The 23,921-nt window shown below is 34.6% G+C and overlaps 1 protein-coding gene across 1 annotated transcript; it reads left to right on the top strand.

Annotated features, from left to right (window-relative positions):
- Positions 1-6,378: 6,378 nt before the first annotated feature.
- On the top strand, positions 6,379-16,752 carry LOC123714374 (probable peroxisomal acyl-coenzyme A oxidase 1). Its single transcript, XM_045668608.1, has 13 exons — positions 6,379-6,551; positions 7,114-7,273; positions 8,292-8,457; positions 9,538-9,661; positions 10,865-11,109; positions 11,584-11,744; positions 12,115-12,277; positions 13,195-13,385; positions 14,095-14,238; positions 14,877-14,982; positions 15,060-15,212; positions 16,216-16,332; positions 16,451-16,752. Exons 1-13 carry the CDS (start codon positions 6,428-6,430, stop codon positions 16,592-16,594), a joined length of 1,998 nt encoding a protein of 665 aa, XP_045524564.1. The 5' UTR covers positions 6,379-6,427; the 3' UTR covers positions 16,595-16,752.
- Positions 16,753-23,921: the final 7,169 nt, after the last annotated feature.

Genomic DNA, 23,921 nt, shown 5'->3' with positions numbered 1-23,921 from the left:
CAATAGGCTTTCCCTCTTGGCGATATTGCTTTATTTTCCTTGAATATTCGATACGTTGCAAACGTATATTAGAAGTCTCAATCAGCACTTTCCGGTTGTTTTCGGTGTTTTTCCATCGAAATCCCAAACTCTATATAACTATTCGCCGAAGACTTCGTTCTGAACCTTTGAAATTTATGTCATCTTCTAGCTGCTTTTTAAGCTTTCCGATGGTAGGAAGTTCATTATTTGTCTTGTGAAAGTTATGAATGGTTCTCTTTATTACTCCTTGGTCGAAGTTATCGATATTTGTGACCGGTTTTGTTCTGGATTTGCCAGGTGTTCTGAACACTGTGATCAAATCAGAACTTTTGGCTTGATTGGAGATGTTTCTTACCGTTGCAATTGACGTTTTTGTTGACTCTGCTGTCCTTTTTTGGATTTCACCTAATTCGCTGATTATACTATTAAATTTTATGTTTCCTGCCTTAATGATTTCGGCAGTTTGTTTTATCTGGCTCAAATTTACAATGTTGCTGTCCGAATGACTGAACAAAGTATTTGTAGCTTCGTCAATCTCACTTTGGATTTGTTTCAAAGAATCAATTAATTCGTTAGATTCCCTTTTTAAAAAACAATTCACGTCATAAACCATTTTCCTGGCTTGTCTCTTCAAAACAGTATTTGTTCTAGGCATATTCACTTTAAAGTCACAAACAAACTTAACAACAAATAACAAACAACAAAACACTAACAAATTCAAACGTAACAAAAAACAACAAAACGTAACAACAGTAACAATAATATTAATGACGCGACTGTACATGGGATGTGCGCGGAGCGTCGTGTCGGTGCGGGGGACGGAATGCAACTGGAGAGCCAATCGACGCTACGCGCGCCCGCTCTTCATTCCCATCCCAGGTACCTTATTTTTTACTTCTGCGCAATAACGGTCAGCGCTAGAGTTTCGTCCCGCTACTTGTAATTGTACTGATTTTATTTCAATTGAAGCATATAATTTTATTTCCCGCTGTTACGTGTCAATAAATAGACGAAACAAATCAACGAATGGTCAAAAATAATAGACGAAAAACTCGTTCTTATAACTTTTGCTAGTATATATTAAATAACACACAGACAGTGTCATCATTATCGAAATCATTTTTAGAATCGGCTTAGTAGTTATAGTGATTAATTAATATGATGAACAAACTATAAAATATAATATCTTGTAAGTTTTTATAATATTTGTATAGATAATGTTCGGCTTTGATAAATAAAAATAAATACACTTACGAGTAGGCCAGGTACATAGTACGCAGTGCTTCCTTTGGAGCTACTCTCTCCACGTGATCAGTCTGACACTCGTTAAGTAAATCACATATTAATTTTATCTAATCATTAACAACGCACCGTTTAAAATGCCCTCTAGTTTGTACTATGGCCGCAGTGCTTGCGTTTGTCATTAAAGCGTGAAATCATATTTTTTTTTTATAAAATAGGGGGCAAACGGGCAGGAGGCTCACCTGATGTTAAGTGATACCGCCGCCCGTGGACACTCTCAATGCCAGCTTGTACGCTCTTTTCTTGAAGGACCCTAAGTCGAATTGGTTCGGAAATACTTCAGTGGGCTTCACATAGCGGTGGTGCGCGGCAAAAATTGCCTTGAAAAACGCTCAGTCGTGGAACGGTGGACGTCGAGGTGATACGGGTGGAATTTTGTATTCTGCCTCGACGTCCGATGATGAAACTCAGCTGCAGGTATTAATCCGAACAACTCCTTTGAACACTCTCCATGGTAAATGCGGTAGAAGATGCAGAGTGACCCCAAATCTCTACGCAACGCCAAAGGATCAAGCCGCTCGGAGAGGGATTGGTCATCGACGATTCGAACCGCTCTTCGTTGGATACGGTCAAGTGGAAGGAGCTGGTACTGGGGAGCCCCCGCCCAGAGGTGAGAACAGTATTCCATGTGGGGCCGTATTTGCGCTTTATAGAGTTGCAAGCGGTGGCCCGGAGTGAAGTACCGTCTCGCCTTGCTGAGCACACTAAGCTTTTTGGAGGCTATATAGCCTTTCCCTCCAAATGACCGCGAAACTGAACGTCGTTCGATATGTCAACGCCAAGTATTCCGATGCTGGCTGTGGCTTCAAGAAGAGTGTTTTAGAAAAGAGGAGTAACAAAGGGTATCTTTTTCGCGGAAAACGCGCAAACTTGTGTCTTCTTAGGGTTAAATTGGACTAGGTTTAGTCTACCCCAGTCCGAGACTCCACGTAGTAGAGTTTCGACTTCAGACACAAGTTTGTTCCGGTACTCATCGACAACTGCCCGAGAAATACCTGCCCGGCCAGTGTAAAGAGTATCCCCAGTGCTGTCGTCCACATAGCAATGAATGTTGCTAAGTTGCAACATGTCATTGATATGCAGAAGAAACAGGGACGGGGATAGAACACAGCCTTGTGGGACCCCAGCATTCACGGGTGTAAGGTCGTGCTCCGTCGACGACGACCTTGATGCTCCGATCGGCCAGAAAGCTGGAGATCCAGTCGCATAATTTATTGGGAAGACCGTAGGCTGGAAGCTTCGAGAGCAGTGCTTTGTGCCACACCCGATCGAAGGCTTTCGCTATGTCCAAACTAACCACTAGCGCTTCCCCCTTGGACTCAATAGCCTCTGCCCATCTATGTGTAAGGTATACTAGAAGGTCACCAGACTCCAGGAAGGTCCAGGACTTCGGGACAGTGCCGAGCGAGTACAGGTACCGCAATAGGCGCGTCAGGACCGGAGCCAACTCGAAGCACAAGTACGCAGCACAATTGGAGGGATACCATCCGGCCCGCTTGACTTATGAATGTCCAAGGAAGATAGTGCCTTGCGAACAGCACGTTGGCGGAATGTGATTTCCGGCATTGAATAATCACACCGCGAAATCGTCGGTGGTGATCCCCCTCGGTCATCCAAAGTCGAGTTGGACGCGAAGAGACAGCCCAAGAGGTCGGCCTTTTCCTTCGCAGTGTGTGCGAGCAAATCATGATCCCTGTGCAGCGGTGGAATAGATGGCTGACAAAAATTCCCTTGTACAGCTCGTAAGGCTCGAGTCCCTGAAGGGAGTTGGGCCAATCTCTCGCCAAATCTGGCGATGTGCTCTGACTTTGCCTTAGCGATTTCCCGTTTGAAGGACCTGGAGGCTGAGTTATATGCTTTTTTATGTTCGCTGGTATTGGCATCACGAGATATCGCTGCTTCCGCCCATGCATTAAAGCATTCTCGCTTTCGACGCGATGCTGCCTTGCAAGAACGCTTAAACCAGGGCTGTGACTTGCCACCGCTCGGCACCGCAGAAAATGGAATAAAGAGTTCCATGCCCTGCAGAACCACTTCGGCGACAGAGGCAGCGACGGAATCTGGAGCTTCCGACGAAAAGGACATAGGCCCCCAAGGGTAGGACGCAAAGAAAGACCGCATCCCATCCCAATCTTTTGACCGATAGTGCCAAATACGGCGACAACCCGAAAAACGGGGCCGAAGAGGGCGCGTAGTAGGCACAGTACTCCGGACCACACAATGATCCGATGAACCCAATGGCGTGTCAACAGAGACTTGATAGGTCTCCGGATGTGAGGTCAGCAGAAGGTCCAACAAAGAGGGTTTATGACCATCCACATCTGGTATTCGCGTAACCGCAGGGACCATTTGTGACAGGTCTGGGCTTCAGATTTCTGTATCTGTTTCATGATCATTTGTTAATCTAATAGACAAGTTGGTGATCAGCCTCCTGCACGCACGCCGTCGACTTTTTGGGTCTAAGACAAGCCGGTTCACGTTGCTTGTTTATGGAATATATTTTTGTCTATTATAGTTACTTGTTTTATATTTTTATATATATTGTTTATCTATGTAATCTGTTTTGGATTTCTGTATTATCTAAGTGTTTTGTTTCATAATTTTATTTATTTATTAACACATCATTACATTAGAATATAAAATAAAATTAACACAATTTAATCAAAAGGAGGGCAACTGGCGGCCTTGTCGCTTTCGAGCGATCTCTTCCAGGCAACCAGTGTGAATAAAGAGAAAAAAAATTATTAAATTACATAAGATTTATTATACACAGTTATTAAGACAAAACTAAACAGGAAACAAAAAAAACTAAACTAAAAAGATGATACATTAAAAATAAAAAGTAAAAAGACACATAAATCACGATAATTTAAGATAAGTCTCACGTTAGTAAGTAGTTGGTAAGAAAGCTAGGGATACGATGTGAACAGGTAATGTTTGTACAGAAGAAATTTAAAGGAAGATAGAGGAGGAGCTAAGCGAACAGGTACGGGAAGTGAATACCATAGCCGAACTGCAGAGATCTTAAAGGAATCGCCAAGAAAGGAGGAGTTATGAGATTTCAAGGGTATAGTTTTCGGAAGAGCGTAAGCTATAGTTATGGGCTCCCAAAAATTTGAAATCATTTTTGAGATCATAATATGTATTTTAGCTGTAAGATTACTAATAATAAAACAAATAAATTATTTCGCTTATATATGGTTGAATGCGAGTGGTTAATATAGACTACATTACATATACATTGCTTGTGGCGGCGTCCATGCGTCGTGTTGCTTCTCTCCCTAAAATATGGCGAGGGGGCCGATGGCTATGCGTGATACTCGTGAACGGGTACTACTTGTGGTGACTGCTCGTACTGGAATTCATGTATGCGGTGATGTTAGTTATTTCGACTATGTATTTGCGTGTTGTTCCCACGAGAATGTAAGTGCGTGTTCCTATTTCACCAGATATGCTGATGTCATGTGGAACGTGGTGTAATGGTTGCATGGTACAAACGTTGTGAAGTTTTCACGATTAATAAGAGTGGCGGAGAGTTTATTGCCAGTTCTTCTCTTCCGTTCTACGCCCTTGATTTAAAAATTGGCAGTAAATGTAAAATTAGAAGCATTTACTGTACATTTCCTTTCTTTTGAAGTTCATAAGTGTACATAGTGTTACCTACATGAATAAATAATTTTTGAGTTTGACTTTATTCTTTAGCGTCTAAACTTCAAGCCAGTCCCCCTAGTCTGTAAATAACTATAATTGAACTGCCACCACTCGAACGAAGTCCATAGTTCTTGCCCTACAGCTTTTAATCATTATTTTAAATCAACAATTGACCTTCATAATATGTGATTTTCTTTGCGTCAATTATTTTTTTAACATGATAACACTAATCATTGTGAAGATATTAAATGCAAATGATTACTTAATTACAATCTTACTTAGAGTGCAAACCGGTTGTGATAAATTTTATACACTAGCGAAGTACGCCGTATACGTTTTGTTTTGTAAACAGTAAGATTTAATGTTCTCCAGGCAGATTCAAACACGCACCCGCGGGTACCACGGTGAAGAGTCTTTCAATAGTGAACGCTTGTTCTTGTTCCATGTGACCCTATGGTTGCGACATCAGCGCTACTGAGAGAACTAAAGCGGTCGCAATACGATAGAAAACGTATTTCTATTGCAGCCACGCTTGGATCCGTCTATAGATACTTAATCTCAACTCACACTGGCGCTCATACCACTTATAACATAATACAGTTCGTCTGGATTACGTGTGAATTTCAAACGAAGTATGCAGTAAAAACTTGTATTATCTACTCGTCCGAACATAGTACTAGGTATATTGCGATTTAATATGATAATAATAACGCTGTAATGAGTTTAATCTTCGACTTTTGAGATAAGAAATCATAGTAAATAAAATTGCCATTTGATATCATGATGATAATATTGTCATAATTGTCATTGTTTGTTTAAATAACTAAAATAAATAAAGGGTTCATCTAAACTTGATATCTTTGTTAGCTGACGTATTATTTGCAAATTTCCTCAATTATCTTAAAAAAAATTAAGCCAATAGATAAAAGCGAACTAAACTAGTTGAACTTATTATTTAATCTTGACATTATATGACATATGTTTCTAATTTTAGTTATAAATTCAATTTTGTACAATCATGAATAATAAAAAGTACCTACTCGTTCACATATTTCAACTTTTAAAATACATGCACATATATATTTAAAAATTGTAATGAATAGGTAAAACTACAGCGATCTATGGCAAAATACGCCAAGTTCCAGAATGTTATTAAACCAAAGTAAATATTACGTGAGTGATTACACAAATATTATCTATGTTAAATTAGAATATGTAAATACATTTCTCGAGTGACAGATATGATATATTCCCGCTCGTGTGATGACCTAACAATGAACAAAGCACTTTGCGATTACGTCACGATGAATAAAAACATTAAATCACATCCAAATTCTATTGGATCATAAAAAACAACTGCTTGTACATAGGGGGTAAACGTATCTTTATTTAAATGATAAAATTGGTTGTTTGGTAATTATGAGAGTCAGTATTGTAAAGCATCGACGCCGAAATGACGTCGATAGAGGTTAACCCCGATTTACAGAAAGAAAGATCAACTTGTACATTCAATATAGAAGAACTTACTAATTTATTGGATACAGGAGTGGAACACACGGCGAAAAGACGGGCTTTAGGTATGTAAAACAAATATTTTTAACGCAAAAACAAGTTTCACTGTTGAGTAATCTAGCGGAAATCGCGCAATGGCATTAACTTGGAAAGTATTTAAAACGCCTGATATTTTTAGCTTAGCAAAGTTGTTTTCCTGTTGTTTGCAACTTTTTTAATGTTAGACAGTTACCGTAAGATTTTTCGAAGAAAAAAATTACAATAAATATTCAACACATACGCGGCCTAATAATAAAACGTGGATCGAAGTTAGTACCGTGATATATACAACGTTTTGATGTAATTTTCATACGAAGGGTACGGTATCCAATGTAACAAATATCGTACTAACTAGTCCGCGTTTTATAAATAGTGCCAACGGTGTTTGAAAAACATCATTCAGAGATGCAAGATACTTAAATATAAAATAAATTAGTCCAGTTTAAATCAACCCATCAATCTCTTTTCATCACAGGGTAAACACAATTTTACAGATAGAGACGTATGTTAAACTTTAAAATAATGTTAGTTGATTTTTACTAGTTTCCATGTTTATTGTGCATTAACTAAATAATTAGATAATTTTAGAGGACAAAATATTCAACTTAAAGGAATTGAAAGACGTCGTTCCTGAAGAATTCTTAAGTCACAAAGACAAATATGAGAACGCGATACGCAAGGCAGTTATACTGCATACCATTTTGCAGAGCAATGGTTCTATAAAAAACATTTCAGACAATCTTGACAAGTAAGTTTTTTATTTTATTTTAAATCGTTCTGTATCTTCTACTTCTTTCGTGTTTTCATACCAATTCGACTTATGGTCCTTAAAAACAAAGCGTTCCATTTCTTAAAAGGCAACGTTGGATAATATTAAGTTGAAATATACCAGATTGATATATAAAACTGTACTTTCCGAGAAAATTGTGGACAAATAGAAACACAAAATAATAAAATTGTCACAGTAGGTAATGGCTTCCTTTTCTTAAAATCGGTTTAATCAAATAAAAAAACACATTCAACTGCACAAAATAGCAAGGTTTATGAAGGTAAATTACATGATTAGATATCTTAAAAAACAAATAACATTATCAAGCCTTTATCTGCGCAAACTTATCGGTAAAGAGGTTAGATAAAATGCTTAATAAATACTAAATAAAGGAATGAAGTACTAGGTATTTTGTGAGCTCGTTTTGCTGGAACCTAATAAGGCACCAACCAGTTTGTTTGCTGATGTAAAGTTTCTGATCTGAAAGTACCAGGTCCATGGACCCCAACGAAAATACTTAGCGGTCTTAGTCTCAGATTTCTGTATCTGTTTCGTGATTATTTATCTTAGTTGGCCAATTGGTGATCAGTTTTCTGTGTCTAAGTCATGCCGTCGATTTTTGGGTCTGCATGCAAGTCCTCAGCATGTTTTACGTCACTGTAAGCGAGTATTAAAAGTATAGAAAGAAAAACTCATGCACAGCCGTGATTCGAACGAACGACAACAACGGACAGCGGTCTAGTCTCTCAAGCACCTAAGCTTGGTTTCAAAATGGGCGCGTAGCTCACGCGCTCATTGCACTCCCCTACAACTAATTAAAAGGTTAAGGCTGCCAATAATAGCGATGCTGTCAATGTTGAGTTTTTATACCGCGCGATGTCATAAGCGAAATCTCCGCTACCGATATTCCGGTATCTGTATCGGTATTGGAAATATATTACCGGCTGCCACGATTCCTACTTATAATGTAGTACATATATACCATACTTTCTTATAGATCGAACTTTCGAAGCACTTCACATTCGATTTTTAAAGATGGCTCGCCCTTTCTCTTACATTTTTCTATGTTCGTGCCTACAATTGTGGGGCAGGGTGATGACGAGCAGAAGAATTACTGGTTGGAAAAGGCTTTAAAAATGGAAATCATCGGTACATATGCTCAGGTAAGCTACAAATCTAAGGGATGCATTTTTTTGCGGCATGCGGCCGGATTGGATGTCTTTACTCTTGGAGACGAGGCATGGGATGGGGTATGGTACGGGTTGCTTCTTCTTACGAGGGAGGTGCGACGGAGCTTTTGAAGATGAAGGTGACAAGGTGAATCAGCGCCGTCGCACATGTCTAGGATAAACACAGAACAGGCGGTAAACGGCAAAAATATAAAAGTCTTTCCTGCAACTTTGATTTTATTCCCTTTGGAGAAGAGACTCCTGAAGACTACTCTAGAGACTCGTGGGCACCGTTCAAGTGCACAGGCGCTCATTAAATATGTAAATTTGCGCCTTGTAGATAGTACCGCTGACCTCAGAGCTGGTCCTTTCCTCTAAGGTAAAGTCTAAGGTGTTTTCTGCCAATCCCTATTTTGCTTTAACTATACAACATCTAATAAATACCCGAAATAGTTTATTATTATTTACGTACGTACTGCATATTTATTAAAAATATCTTTTATGGTTATAAACGTGAATTTCTTAATAAATATATTATAATAGTGTAACGTAAACATAATTATAACTTAAATAAAATGTAAAATGTTTTGTTCCTGTGGCAGTGTACTTTTAATGCTGGCAAAACTTCCTCGCTGTATTGCGATGCTTATTCGTTGAGGAAATTACTGTACGTTGCGGAAATTAATGTAATAAATTCCGTTTGTACTAAAGAGGTTTTATTTAAAATTATTACGATAGATTTTAACAGCGTTAGTGATTTAAGCGTTAATCCTTAACCTTGAGATCGTGTGTTCAAATCACGGGATAAAGGAATCACAGGAAAACATCGTGAGGAAACCGGCTAAACATTAAAAATTATCAAGAGTATCATAGCTACTGGTTTTTTTATTTATTTATTTACTTAACTAAAAACTACTAGTTTAAATTCAATTACACATCTATCTCTTTTCATCACAGCATAAACACAATTTTATGAATGAGACGAAATAGTGTAATTTTATAATAATGTTATTAATAGTTTTTATGAATACCATAGTAAGACTGAAAAAATGACATTAGTAAAGCTCTTTTCAGACAGAACTTGGGCATGGGACTTTTATTAGGGGCTTGGAGACCGAAGCAACGTATGATGAGAATACAGAAGAATTTATTATTAATAGTCCTACTCCTACGTCATATAAATGGTGGCCTGGTGGATGTGAGTGAAAATATTTTAATTAATTAATAGAGTTTTGTACCCCAGTTCTAGATATAAAATTATAAGTGTTACTAGTCGTATTTATTCCATTAAAAAACGAGATTTTAACACCAGCGTAAGATGGCAAAATTACTAACGTAACTTAAAAATACTGGCTTTTTTATGTACTGTATAAAATTGTAACATTTCATTAATTTTCAAAGATTCTTCAAAAATTCTATTTCAAATTAAATTAAAAATCTAGTTTTAATTTGTACAATACTAATGTAGCCAATATAGGTTCGTGCTGTGATAATCGTGTCAAAACGATACGAATACTTCGATTTAGAGTTTGTTAGACAGGTGGAAAGAAATTTCGGTATGAAAAATATACATCAACATCACTCTATTATAATTTTATTTACATATCTGTGGCAATTATTAAAAATTACAAAAATATGAATTAAAGTAACGTTCACTTTCAACTTTAACTGACATTTATTTCAAACACATTTTATGGAATACGCAAATCATTTAATTATAATGAAAAATTTGATAATTATAACACTTCTTAAGTTTAATGCTGGCATTTCTTCGCTGTATTACGTTCCATATTCGTTGAGCGAAATTTAGTTAATAATTAATTAGAACCATGTTTGTATAGTGGTTTAATTTTTGATGAAGTATTTCCATGAAATAGAGCAGTGTTGGCCTAGTGGCTTCAGCGTGCGACGCTCATCCCTGCGGTCGAAGGTTCAATCCCCGGCTGTGCACCAATGGATTTTCTTTCTATGTGCGCATTTAACATTAGCTCGAATGGTGAAGGAAAACATCGTGAGGAAACCGGCTTGTCTGAGACCCAAAAAGTCGACGGCGTGCGTCAGGCACAGAAGGCTGATTCCCTACTTGCCTATTCAATTTGCAAATGATCATGAAACAGATACAGAAATCTCAGGCCCAGACCCAAAGAGGTTGTAGCGCCATTGATTATTATTCCCATAAAATAATATAAAATCTATATTCAATTCATATACACATTCTGACTTATATTGAGTACGATTCGTAGATAAGTGGTAACTGCAAATCGAATTAAAAGTAACGTCTGTGTTGAGAACAATAGCCCAAACCTTATCCACATTATATTATATATGTCACTCGACATCGAACAGTACATCATTTTTTTAGTTCTATTTTCGAATTGCCGATACCAAATGACTGTTTCAGTGGGACACTCGAGTAACTATTGTATAGTGATGGCACAACTGAAAATAAAGGGAAAATCACACGGAATGAAGCCATTTGTAGTACAGATACGCGATGAAGAGACACATATGCCCATGCCGGGGGTGAAAGTTGGTGAAATTGGGGCAAAATTAGCGTTTAACACTGTTAACAATGGTTTCCTTGGCTTTGATAATGTTAGGATTCCCAGGCGACACATGCTAATGAGATTTTCTCAAGTATTGAAGGTACATATCATTTATCTTGATTCTTGTTAGCTATTACTGTATTAGAAGCGTTACCCTTTAGTAAATCGATTCTCATCCTTAAGGTGTTCGAACTTTCGAATCCCGGCCATACCTCAGGATTAATCTATAGGGGCGTTTAGCTTGCTCGTGCAGGGATGAAAAGTGGTGACGTATCACGTACAGAAGTGCGATCAGTGGTGTGGTGGTGTGACCTATGCTGATTTTTAATATATTCTTTTTAAAGAGGAAATTTTCATATATTTGTTATTACCAATAAACTCAGTAACTACTAAATCGATTTCAAATTATTGCCCAATTGAATGCTAGCATCTGAGCTATTCCTAAAATATAAATTATAAAAATGCCAGCCTTGCGACAAGCCAGCACACAACGTATCAAAAGTGCAAGGCCAAAATCCGTAAATTTGTTTAAATATCTAAGGTATGTTAATCTTTTGTTTTATGTACCTTTCAGGATGGGACATTTAAATCGTCATCTAATCCAAAACTCGCGTATGGAACAATGGTAATGGTACGTGTAACCATAGTTAATACTGCGTGTACCCTGTTGTCAAAAGCTGCAACTATCGCTATACGATATTCCGCTGTGAGACACCAGTCACAGCTCAAACCCAAGTAAGAATCCTTTTAAAACTTTACTATTGATTCAAAAACTCTCGTCTGACATTTTACCTACATCCCGAAGACTTAAAATTAGAGACTATTTTCAACTCTTAGACGTAGTAAATAAATTGTTACTAATACTTGTCTAAATTCTTGTAAATGTTCACCATGTGTTTCTTTTAGGCGATGCGTTATTATTAAAATGTTGTTGTTTGGATTTTATGAATCTCTAAGTTTATAAATTTAATAATGTCTTCAAACATGTTGCGTGCTTCTATTGTCTGTTCACAACAGAAAGGAAAACTTGAAAATTTTTCCGCGTACTCCAAAACCAAGACCCACTAAAATGTGAAACCTGTATTGATATATCATTTTTTTTCAGTAAACCAGAACCACAGATTCTAGATTACGTAACCCAGCAACATAAACTGTTCATCAGTATTGCAACAAGCCACGCCTACATGTTCTGCTCCTACTGGTTATGGGACCTGTTCACAAACTATCGCAACGAACAAAATGATGGCAACTTTGGAAGATTGCCTGAGGTACTGGTTATACATAAATGTGTAGTGGAAGGTTATTTATTTATTAAAATTTACCACATTATACATAGTACTAAATCTACTGCATATTTTACAAAATCTACCATCTAAAAGGTATGACAATTAAAATAAACAAGAGTGTTTAAAAAATATATATATTAGATGGATAATAATATGTTAGCTTTTAGGCTCATAACTAAATTGATGAGGGCGCAATGAATAATAAAATAGTTAAATATCTAAAGCGATACGATGATGCAATTAATATCTTTAAAATATAAATAAACTCAATCCAATAGTCACTAAAAAATATTTAATTCCATTGACGTATAAGCTACCAATCAGGCCGCAGCGAATTTCAGATTTTTCCTTAGACATTTCAATTAATATAAAATCTATCATCCTGATTACAATCTATTTAAGAACCAGATAATCCAGATAGGTCTACGGAAAGTTGAGCTATGTTTGAACATATTAAAGATTAGAGCATAAAATTGATATCCTTCGATTTTTCAAGTCAAACGGAAATCAAACGTGCCAAAAACCATCAATTCAATATCCTCAACATAATAAACAAGAAAGTATCTATTAAAAACATTACAAATGATACAACCCAGGATTAATGTCAGTCCTCCTAGCTCATATGAAGTATATCGTTTATTACAATGAAATATACAGTATTTATATTTTTCTTAACCTACAATAAGAATAATGTTTGGTCCCCGTGGCAGTGCACCTTTAACGCTGGCCGCATTCCTCATTTCTCGCTGTATTGCGATACTTATTCGTTGAGCGAGAAAAGCACCAGCTCTAGGATCACCGGTACTGTCTGCCTGGCGCCATCTTAAATCTTTCTTGAACACCACGGCCCAAGAATTGTTTGAACTACTTGAGTTTCTCATATTAGTTTATTGTTTCAGCTCCACGCTCTAACGTGTGTCCTAAAGGTAATTAGTTCCAAGGACTGCACAGCTCTTGTTGAGAGATGTCGATTGTCATGTGGTGGTCACGGGTTCATGCTCTCATCAAACCTGCCACAGTTGTATGGTTTGTCCACGGCTGCGTGCACCTATGAAGGCGAAAATACTGTGTTACTTCTGCAAACCGCCAGGTTGGTATTTTCATTATAGCTGTTAAATGATACGAGTCTTTTAAAGTAATCTAACTGTTAATTATTTATTGTAAACCAGACAATGGCGGAAAAAGTAGTATGTACACAGAGTAATCATTGTGATCTGACGTGACTAGACAACTATAGAGTGATACATTCTGTAATGACGAACCTAACAATAGCCCTCCGAAATAAATTCTTAATTAGTACAAAAATATTTATTAAACTCAATATTCCTAAGATAAAGCAAACTGACAGATATATAGATAAATAAAGCCTAAGCCCTCATAAGAAAATTATTGTACTCATTTTACGAACATTATTCATTCGTGATCTGTTGCTATTCCTCGTAGCATAATATTATAAAGCCAATTGTATTCGCTGTTATGTAGCTTTATATGGTGAACGAATTAAATTATTTTAGTATATTTATTATATAAAAAAAATCCTTTATTAAATATAATATCTACATATTCCATCCTCCTAGGCCTCCATGACCTAGACAAACCATGCCATCGATAACTAAATAATATTTTTTCAAGTTTTTCAGCAGTCGATTGAAATTTACTGTCAAAATCCAGTCTTTTTTGATATTAAAAAAAAGTCTTTATCTTAAGTGCTATAAAAAATACATTTTCTACTCGTTTATAAATTCACCGTCATTCATTAAAAAATCCGTCTAATTGTACGTACGTACTCCGTATTTCAGAGCATTAGTCAAAGCGTGGGACCAAGCATCGCAAGGAATTGCTCTTAATCCAACCATGGCGTATCTGGCAGACAGGACTCCAGCTGGGCCATGGAACAGTAGCTTAGATGGTATTATTAAAGCATTCCAGAAAGTTTCCGTTGGGTAAGTTACTGTATTTGTGTATATTTATTGTGTATTTCATTCATTAATTACTTAATTTACGATAAGACTTAATTACGCTTAACTATGGTAGTTTTATTTTATTTATTCAACACTTTGTTGCAAAAATTAATTATAATAATTAAATAATACGGACGAACGATTTCTTCTAGGCAATAAATATAAATGTTCTTACTTACCCAAATTTATAATATTTTGTTACATACGTTTATATGCCGGACAGGACAAAATATTTAGCTAGTATTAAAGGGTTTGTACCTAAAATTTGCCCTTTGCTCACAAAACGACGAAAGACGAAATAGTATTTTCGTCTCTTTCCGTCGACTTGTGTTTACGCTATAGTGAGAAGAGGCAGATGTACTAAATGTTTATAAAGTTTTATTGCCTGGCATAAAGTTAAAACTATTTGTTTAAACTATTTGCGCGATCAAAAAATCAACACAAGAGCTCAAAACATACAAATCCCATTATATTGTAACCACAATGAAATCTACTATTCAATTTGCCTCTATTTGTTTCTTATTTAATATATGATCTATTGCTTCGCTAAGATTCACATAAACGAGCTCTATCATAGATACAAGTTTCATAGACAAAAACGTAAACTTTTTGATCCACAGGAAATTATCATCGAGTGTGTCAAGTTTCCACGAATATGCAAAAAGCGGCTTGTCTATGGAAGATGCATGGAATAAAGCCTCCGTCCAATTGATTGGCGCTGCTGAGGTGACTTTTTAAATTATGTTAAAGCCTCAACCTCCTTTACCTTTTTACTTTTTAATAAAATTGTTTAATGTAACTAGGCTTACGGTCGTGCAGTCGTACTATCAGTATACAAAGCAGAGGTTGAAAGATATTCGAAGATTGTGTCATCGTCGCTGCAAACTGTTCTTTCCGATCTCTTGGAAATGTACATCATTTATATGGCGTTGGAGACGACGGGAGATTTACTTCTGGTATGTTTTTTTTATCTTAAAATTAGTAAAACTGGTTTTTATTTCACCATACATCAGACAACTCTTTATGAAAAATATTCATCTCATACATATATATATAAATATTCTTATTCTAATTATTAAAAATATGCGCTACATATTTTTGTTTCGGCACAAAATAAAAACGTTTATCAGTAAAACCGTTTACGACGACATCGTTTAGTAACGTCCGGTACGTTACTAAACGATTACATTGACCAAAATCAAAAGTCCCGGCGAGTAAAAGAACATAATATGACATATCTATTAGGTACTTGATAACAACGTCATCGGCTGTTACGAATATCGGTTTATACGACGATATGAGTATTCCCTTCAATGTCGTTATAACAGATTTTAAGTTTAGAATAATTGCCGCAATTAATATATTTACTCAGTTTATATTTAATAATACTCAGTTAATATATTACTATTAAGTATGCTAAAAACGTATATATATTCGCCTGATAAAATATGTGAAGCAATGCAAATAATACTCCTATGTTTCAAGTCAGCTGTTTGCGTGATTTTTTAAGAAGGCGTCAAATAATGTACCTAGTTCTTATGTAAGAATATCTAATATCAATACCATACATTGTATATGTTTCTACATTGAGATTCTATTAGAAAAGCAAAAAACCAAAAGCACATAAAATACAATATACAAAAATTAAACTATACTTAAATTAACTCATATAAACAAACAACGGACAGTAATAGCATATATAAGTTATCTCAAAAAATTATTATTATCATTTTGACTCTATTAACCGTATACATCTATATATATATTCAAGGTCATGATGGACATGAAATAAATGTAGGAAACATTCGAATAAATAAAATACAAATTTCTATGTATTACAAATCTTTAGTGTTTAACAAACGATTTTAGAACCAGAGTTTGGCGAGTTTTACATAAATTGTTATTATAAGCTTATATCCATTATTTTAATGACATATATTGTCATATATATGTTTTCAGTACACTCAGCTATCGGAGAAAGAAGTAAAGGCTCTTCAAAGAAGATATGAAGACTTACTGGAGAAGATCCGCCCAAATGCCGTCGGATTGGTTGACGCATTCGACTACAGAGATGAAGTTTGTATTTTACTTATAGCAACTATTAGAATCTAGACCTCAAAATACCTCAAGAAGTGAGAATGTAAAACCCATTAAATTATTACAAAAAATAAATAATAACTTTATTTTTAAACAGGTACTACATTCAACTCTCGGCTCATATGACGGCTTTGCCTACGAGCATTTGATGGAAGAAGCAATGAAGAGTCCACTTAACGGTGAACCTGTGAATCAAAGTTTCCATAAATATGTGAAACCATTGATGAAAGGAAAGATATAGTGAACATATATGGATACACAATAAAACTTAAGTTGGAACGTTGGAAAAGTTGCTAAAATATTTAAATCGGAAATTACTCATAAATATGTACAAATTGTACTAAATAATATATTTTTATATTGTGTTTTTCTTATACTTTAATAAATAAATTTATTTTATATTGTATCTTATTATTGAAACAGCTTGCCAGCCAGTGGATTGTCAGGAGAAGGTGATAAAAGACTTTAATTAAGAAAATTGCGCGGAAAAATTTAAGCATACTTTTGTTACGATAACAACTTTTTTTTCATTTCATTCAAACTTTTTTTATGTAACGTTATGGCGTTTGACGTAAAATTGACAGAATGCGTCTTGTAAATATCGTCAAAGAAATGAATATCGTTTAAAATAAATGAATCGGAGTTATTATATTGATAAAATATATATAAAATAATTACAGTTGCTAATTGACTGTGGCATTAATCTCGAAAATCAATGTTTTTCGCATGGCCAGGTATATGTCGCCTGTTCCCGTGTCGGAATACCAACAAACTATTTATATACGCGCCAGAACAAACAAAGAATGTTGTGTATAACTAAGCATTAGAATAATAAACGCTTTGTTTCTGAAATATTTTTTAGTTAATTATACCAATTCAAAATCAATATTCATAGCTAAGACAGGACAACGACCAGTCATAGGTTCTGCTACAAATGACAATTGATTTTATTTAATGAAATAATGTAATATAATTAAAATTTATACCTACATATTTATTAAAGTCCAAGCAAACAAAATATTATATTCGAAATGGCCACTTTTGGCTTTTCTAAAGCTATTTAATCAAAGAGATTCTATGGATGCCACGAATCTATGGATTTACGCACTATTTCCAGGGGAAATTTAGCCACTGCTTGCTCCAAAGATTTGAAAGACGAAGTGTTGTTGCATCTATTGATAGTACGATGTACGAACATACGGCTGATGTCAAGCTTCCATACCCACTTTGAACAAAGCTAACAGTCCTAATTTCTTTAACACCCCATTCTATATTGTCATTTGATAATGAACACGAAAAAATATGTGAAATGACGCAAAATCAAAAGAATTTTTTAAAATAATATACTTTCGGGTTCCAAATTCAAAATAATTAAAAAGTTGCAAAAAAAGGAAAAGTTTTTATGTAACAGCATTTATGGCCAGACTAGTTTGTGTATGTAGCAAACTGCACCAAATATATGACAGGATGAGACATAAGAACCTAACAAACCTACGAATCCCTAAACCCTACAGATGTACACACGTGAATAGTAAATATTTAAATAAGTACGGTATATCGGCACCATGAGACCTAAAGTAACAGTCAGAGCCCTACTACGGGTAGGATCATAGGTGGGGGGATTATCTTAAAGCTATCGGACAGGCTCACCACGATACTTGATGATTTATTCTTATAAAACAATATCTTAATTACTACACCTATTCACACATAAATAATATAATTCTTGTCAGCTGTCGGTGTATCGAATCTTCAGTTGTTAAAATTTGGAACAAGCACGTTAGCCGGGTCAGCAGTTGGTCAATATTCAAGTGAAATCGGAATTGAAATTAAAAGACCCAGAAGGTAGAAAAAAGCTATTTAATCTCCTTTCTGAAATAAGAGACGGGAACTTTTGTTGTACTAATTAGTTTTCATTAGTACCTAATATATATATATAATATAATAATTATAGTACATAGTAAATTTCATTAGTTACATAGATTCGATTATAAATAACATAAAAATAAACCGTTCAATTGATCCAGTTTAAATTAATCAATAAAACATGATATTTTATTGCTCCAAGTTCATTATTCATCCTATAAATTTTAAGTCCGTTTAATTTATTGGTCATTTGGAGCAGATTTCTGATATTTCTTCCTTTGATTCGTTATGAGATATTATTGTAAGTTTTATATTTTACTTTCAATTTAATAACTAGTTATATACTTTAACAACGTTTAATATACTATTGAATTTTATAAATAGCTCGTTTTTAAACGAAATTATGTCGCCTGTATTATGTCAGTTCAAAGAGGCTTCATTGATAAGTAATGTAGCCTTCTTTGCTGTTACTGTGGCTCGACGGCCAAGGAGGAAAAAAAAATGTCCGTTTACACCGACCATAAGAAAGCATCCTCGTCAGGTCGGACCGAAGACGCCATTGGGTAACGTATAACTTTGTAAGCCTGATTCAGGGTGTGGTCATGGTTTTTGCCGTATATTCTAAAGGTAAAACATAATGGTAAAAGTTATGATTTTACAATTACTTACTGCCAATTCTGAAATCAAGAACGTAGAACGTACGAGAACGTTCGTTGAAGGACCCTAACCGTATCGTGAGACTTAGTTTCTGATGACGTGTGGTATCTATACAATATTAGTCCATATGTATACTACATACGAAATAAATAAACTTGATTCACAAACAAGTATTTTTATTAGCGTAATCCTTATTTATGTGTCGATCTTCTAACGAATGAGCTAAAATAAAGTTGATAATTTATGAGCTCTCGTATAAATTGATTAGAAAACATTTGTAGAGAAAATAAACTTTTTATTTCTTAATAATTGCGGTAATAAAATACAAGAAATTTGAGTCTACTGTTTTCAAATATATTTATTTATTTAAGGAGTTGTTATTCGAGTCATTTTAATCGATGGCATCTGATAACATTCAACGTTTGAATCGCATTTTTAAAAAACATTTCGTTTAGCAAAATTCATTTTACAAATTATAACGATCATAAATTTTTTTTGCAAAACTTGAGTAGCTATTGTTTATTAATCATAATATGACACATTCTAGATACATTTGAAGTGTCATTATTTTGACGACGTTTACTTGACAATATTCTGTTAATGTCAATTATCAACATCATTTGAGAACTTTCATTGATCTAGCAAAGACAAAGTAATTACTTGAAATTCTCTTTGGATCTTGCGATTGATTACGCGTCTTCAGTAATAAGAGAAAACTCGAAGTAGGCTCATTTATTTTAGTAATTCAACTCACAATTTAATCGGATACTTTCTTTATCTGGTTATAATTTATTATAGCGTTGTGTTGCTAAAATTAGAGAATAAAATTAAAAGAAATTGGATACCATTTTTCTAATAAAATCATTAATTTCGTCTACTTCCGCCCACATGGTGATATTATGGTATAAATTAGCAATTTTGTTTGACATAGATTATTTATATCATGCAAATGAATTAAATAAAAATTCAATTTTAAAAATAGTTAAGTCCTATATATAAGCTGTTCAAGAAACTTCTTTGGTCTTTCCCAATTAGAGACGGAACATTTATTACTTATTATACTACTATTTGATAGTAACTAAAGTATACGTTAGAAAAAAATCGGCAAAGTCGAAAATAATTAGAGTTGATCAAAAATTTGTGTCGCATAACCTTTTTAGGTATGGGCCTCACATATCTGTATTTGTTATAGGACAATTAATTACCACGCTCAAAACCATAAACCATATACATATATATATACCATAGTGAAATTATAGTAGTATTACTTCGATAAAAATATGTATTCGTAATACCAATTCATAAATTTAAGTCAAAACTCCTTGCCAAAAATTGCACTAATAATAATTGTATCGATCTGTGATATTAAACTGGACTGAATAACATCGATTGTTCTTATTAGACGGTTGCCCTTCAACGGCAAGCGTCTTTCGAAATAAAAAACGTACTAAATAAAAAAAACACCTTTTAAATAAATTTCGTCTTTTTCTGAGAGATTGTATTTATGATCACAAACATGTTACATACAAATTTTTCGAAATTTTATTTCGTTTCATTAATTGGATAGATAGTTACTTTGAAGAAAAAAAATTCATTTTATCTTATCGCTACTAAGATTATTACACAATTTCATTAATTTATAATATAATCGTTATAATATATTTTTGTTATTAATGGCTTCAAATTTCTTCGAATCAACCGTGGTAGGATCAACTAGAAAAAGATGGCGCTTACCGGAAAAATGTGACGGTATTTTTTTTACAACGCCGATAAAGAAGTTTCACTTCAATAATTATTATGAATATACTATGCTGACTTTAAATGTTTTTATGGATCTAAGTTCCATTCTGGGAAAACAATACTATAATACGTAGGCAACATCTCCTTACGGGAATATCGTGAGTTTGTCGAAAATGTTTAAGCACCGCTTACTAATTTAGACTTACAAACTCCAATTTAAATTATTCTTGATTAAAATTGAAACGGTACTTTTAAATCCTTACACGGGACTTGAACACAATACAGTCACAGCAAATACAGTCTTAATTCTAAAAATGAATATTTCGGCTGCATACCTAAAAAAAAAACAGTGGCGCTAGTCTGGGCCTCAGATTTTTGTGTCTGTTTTAAGATTATTTGTCTAATGAGTAGGTGATCAGTGCCTGAGACACGCCGTCGACTTTTTAGCCTAAGGCAAGCCGGTTACCTCACAATGTTTTCCTTTGCCGTTCGTGTGAATGTTAAATGCGCACATAGATAGTCCATTGGTGCACGGGGATCGAACCTACGACTTCGGTGTATGATAGTCTTACGCTGCAGCCACTAGGCCAACACGACGCAGCTGAATATCTAACTATACATTATCGAGTATTGTTATAATTAACCTAAATATTTATCTTTTCAATCTGCACGATTCCGAACGGTATCTTGGATAAAGGTCATTTTTGCAACTCACGGTAAAAGGTGTAAAATTGTACCTAAAAATACAAATCGTTACATAGTTCATAAGCATTATTTTGAAACAGCATGTTATAGCTATGAAATTGTCTAATATTAATTAAATTCATTTTAAGCAGATTATTATTTCTTTTAATGAGTCATCAGTTCATATTACTATAATGTATTTTCACTTTTAAAACGATAAAACAGTTTTACATTTTTATTTAGGTTCTATACGTCTTGTAAAGTAATTTTTTAACACCACCTAAATTACTGTAGATTAATTAAGCTACACGATAAATATCACTTTTTTAAAAAACGTTTCTAAATATGCTAATACGCTGTCTTTTTAAATTATTTTGGCATATGTCAAATAGTTCAACATTATACTTTTTTTATTAAAAGAAAGAACCAATATAATAGTTCAATTAATTTTTTTATAAACAACGTTTTCAGACACAGGGACCAAACTTTTTTTAAATTGGTTTTAATTTTTAATGATTTTTATTATTACAAAATATAAATACTGTATGTTTGATTCTTATGGTTACTAATAAAACACTTATGAAATACAAGAAATAAATGAAGTCCTAATAAACCCGATATGCCTTGTCTCCTGATTTTTTTATTACGATTCACGATTCAAGTTAAAAAAAAACATGATTTATTCGATTTAATAATCTTTTAAGTTCGTCAACTATATATATATATATATTCAGAGTTGAGACTGAGCACGTAATATAATATACTGTATGTCAAAATCAAATACATTTTTGACAGTTCCTGCGCCCATAAAGTACGACCCCAAAAATCTGCCAGGTCTATAATTTTTCGTTGTGTAATTAAATTTTTTATCATCTAAGAATTGGTGCTAATTAGTGCTATAAGCTCGACTGTCATTAAATATTATTAACGTTTTAACGAGGCCTGGGAAGCAGCTTTATTAATTTTTTAAATTTTATAATTGACTGGTTTGGTTGGATCTTCTCATAAAATAACAATTTCCCATAAAGAACTTATGTTTTGGAACCTTTTAGTTTGTACAGTTATTTTATCTTCAAGATCAGTAGGGAAACAGCCACTATATCGTACATTATATATATGTTATATGTATTAAGTTAGTAGTCAATTTTGGCATCGCTCACTAGAGACGCGAACAAAGCGGCATCTAATGAACGGATATCACATTGACCTAAAGATAAGGTGTCGGTACAGTTAGCTGTTGACCGGGTCAATATTCGGTCATAAACAGATCTAACAGCTGATAAAATTTATTGGTTATTAAACGGATATGGTGACGTTTCTGAATGTTCAAAAAGTAGTTAAGAACTAAGGTGTACCTGTGCCTCATTAGTTGAATAAATAATTGTATTATTTATATTTTTTTATCAAATTCTATTTGTACAACTGCATATGTTTTGAAATAATAATGAAACGCCAAACATTAGCTAGTAACGAGCAAGGCGTGACGAATAATAGCAATGGTCAGAAATCCGTGTGCCCGTATTGAATTCTTCGAGAACTCGCCATTGCTACAAAACCAAATATGAAATAAATATATATATATATAATATTTTTTTATAGGCTGTGAAGTTTTGCCGGCCTTGCTTCTACAATTGGCATGTCCTAGAATATTTTTCAATCCAACAGTTTCGTTGAAAATGCACATCAAATAATTTTTGGGTTTGATTTAGAACATTCTAGTACTAGTAGTAGGACTGACATGTATGTGTTGATGGGGAACAGGGTAGAAATTCAATTTCTGAAATTGCGCTATTTTTACTCCAACAATTTTATGAGCTGAGGGCGCGAAGGTCGTTCACTGGTTGTACGGCTGGTTGTGGCGGCGAACTATGTAGTTGTTTTACTCTAGAATATGGAAATTTACTACGACTGGTGAGAGAGGAAGTCATCGGCAAAATTAATTGCATCTGTAAAGCATTAGGAAGCAGTGTTGGCTTCAGCAAGCAAATCTCATCCCTGAGGTCGTAGGTTCGATCCCCGGCTGTGCACCAATGGACTTTCTATGTGCGCATAACATTAGCTCGAACGGTGAAGGAAAACATCGTGAGCAAACCGGCTTGCCTTAGACCCAAAAAGTCGACGGCGTGCGTCAGGCACAGAAGGCTGATCACCTACTTGCCTATTTAATTAACAAATGATCATGAAACAGATACAGAATCTGAGGCCCAGACCTAAAAATGTTGTAGCGCCATTAATTAATTTATTTTATTTTTAAACCATTAGGAAGCCGTCATGAAGAAATATTTTTGAGTTCTGAGGTAGCAAGAAAAATATCGGTTCTCACATTTGCCACCATTTGAATCCGCCACTACTAATAATTAGGCGCATCCTCAAAACCCTTTTTTTAACTTTTGTTCATTTATATCAGCGAGCATTCTAAGGGTCCCATAATTCCTTTGTGAAGAGTGCAGCGGTAAAAAGTTTTTTTTTTTAATGAAAAGCAACATGAACAATGGAAGAATGTATTGGCAATAATAATGTGAATTAAGCAGTGTCGTACGGCTGCTAGTAAATAAGTAAACGGCGCTGATAAGTTAAAAGGCTAGACTGTTAATTGAACGGTTTATTAAGAAGTTTGATCG

This window comes from Pieris brassicae, chromosome 9, assembly GCF_905147105.1.
Source record: "Pieris brassicae chromosome 9, ilPieBrab1.1, whole genome shotgun sequence".
NCBI lineage: Eukaryota > Metazoa > Arthropoda > Insecta > Lepidoptera > Pieridae > Pieris > Pieris brassicae.
This window is presented reverse-complemented; position numbering and strand designations above follow the sequence as displayed.

What these genes read in the sequence shown, in the direction of transcription:
- LOC123714374 (XM_045668608.1), top strand. Translation starts at nt 6,428, where the DNA reads ATGACGTCGATAGAGGTTAACCCCGATTTACAGAAAGAAAGATCAACT. An exon ending in TTACTTCTGCAAACCGCCAG is followed by an intron (nt 13,386 to 14,094) that starts GTTGGTATTTTC and finishes TCCGTATTTCAG; the next exon opens with AGCATTAGTCAAAGCGTGGG. An exon ending in TTCCAGAAAGTTTCCGTTGG is followed by an intron (nt 14,239 to 14,876) that starts GTAAGTTACTGT and finishes TTTGATCCACAG; the next exon opens with GAAATTATCATCGAGTGTGT.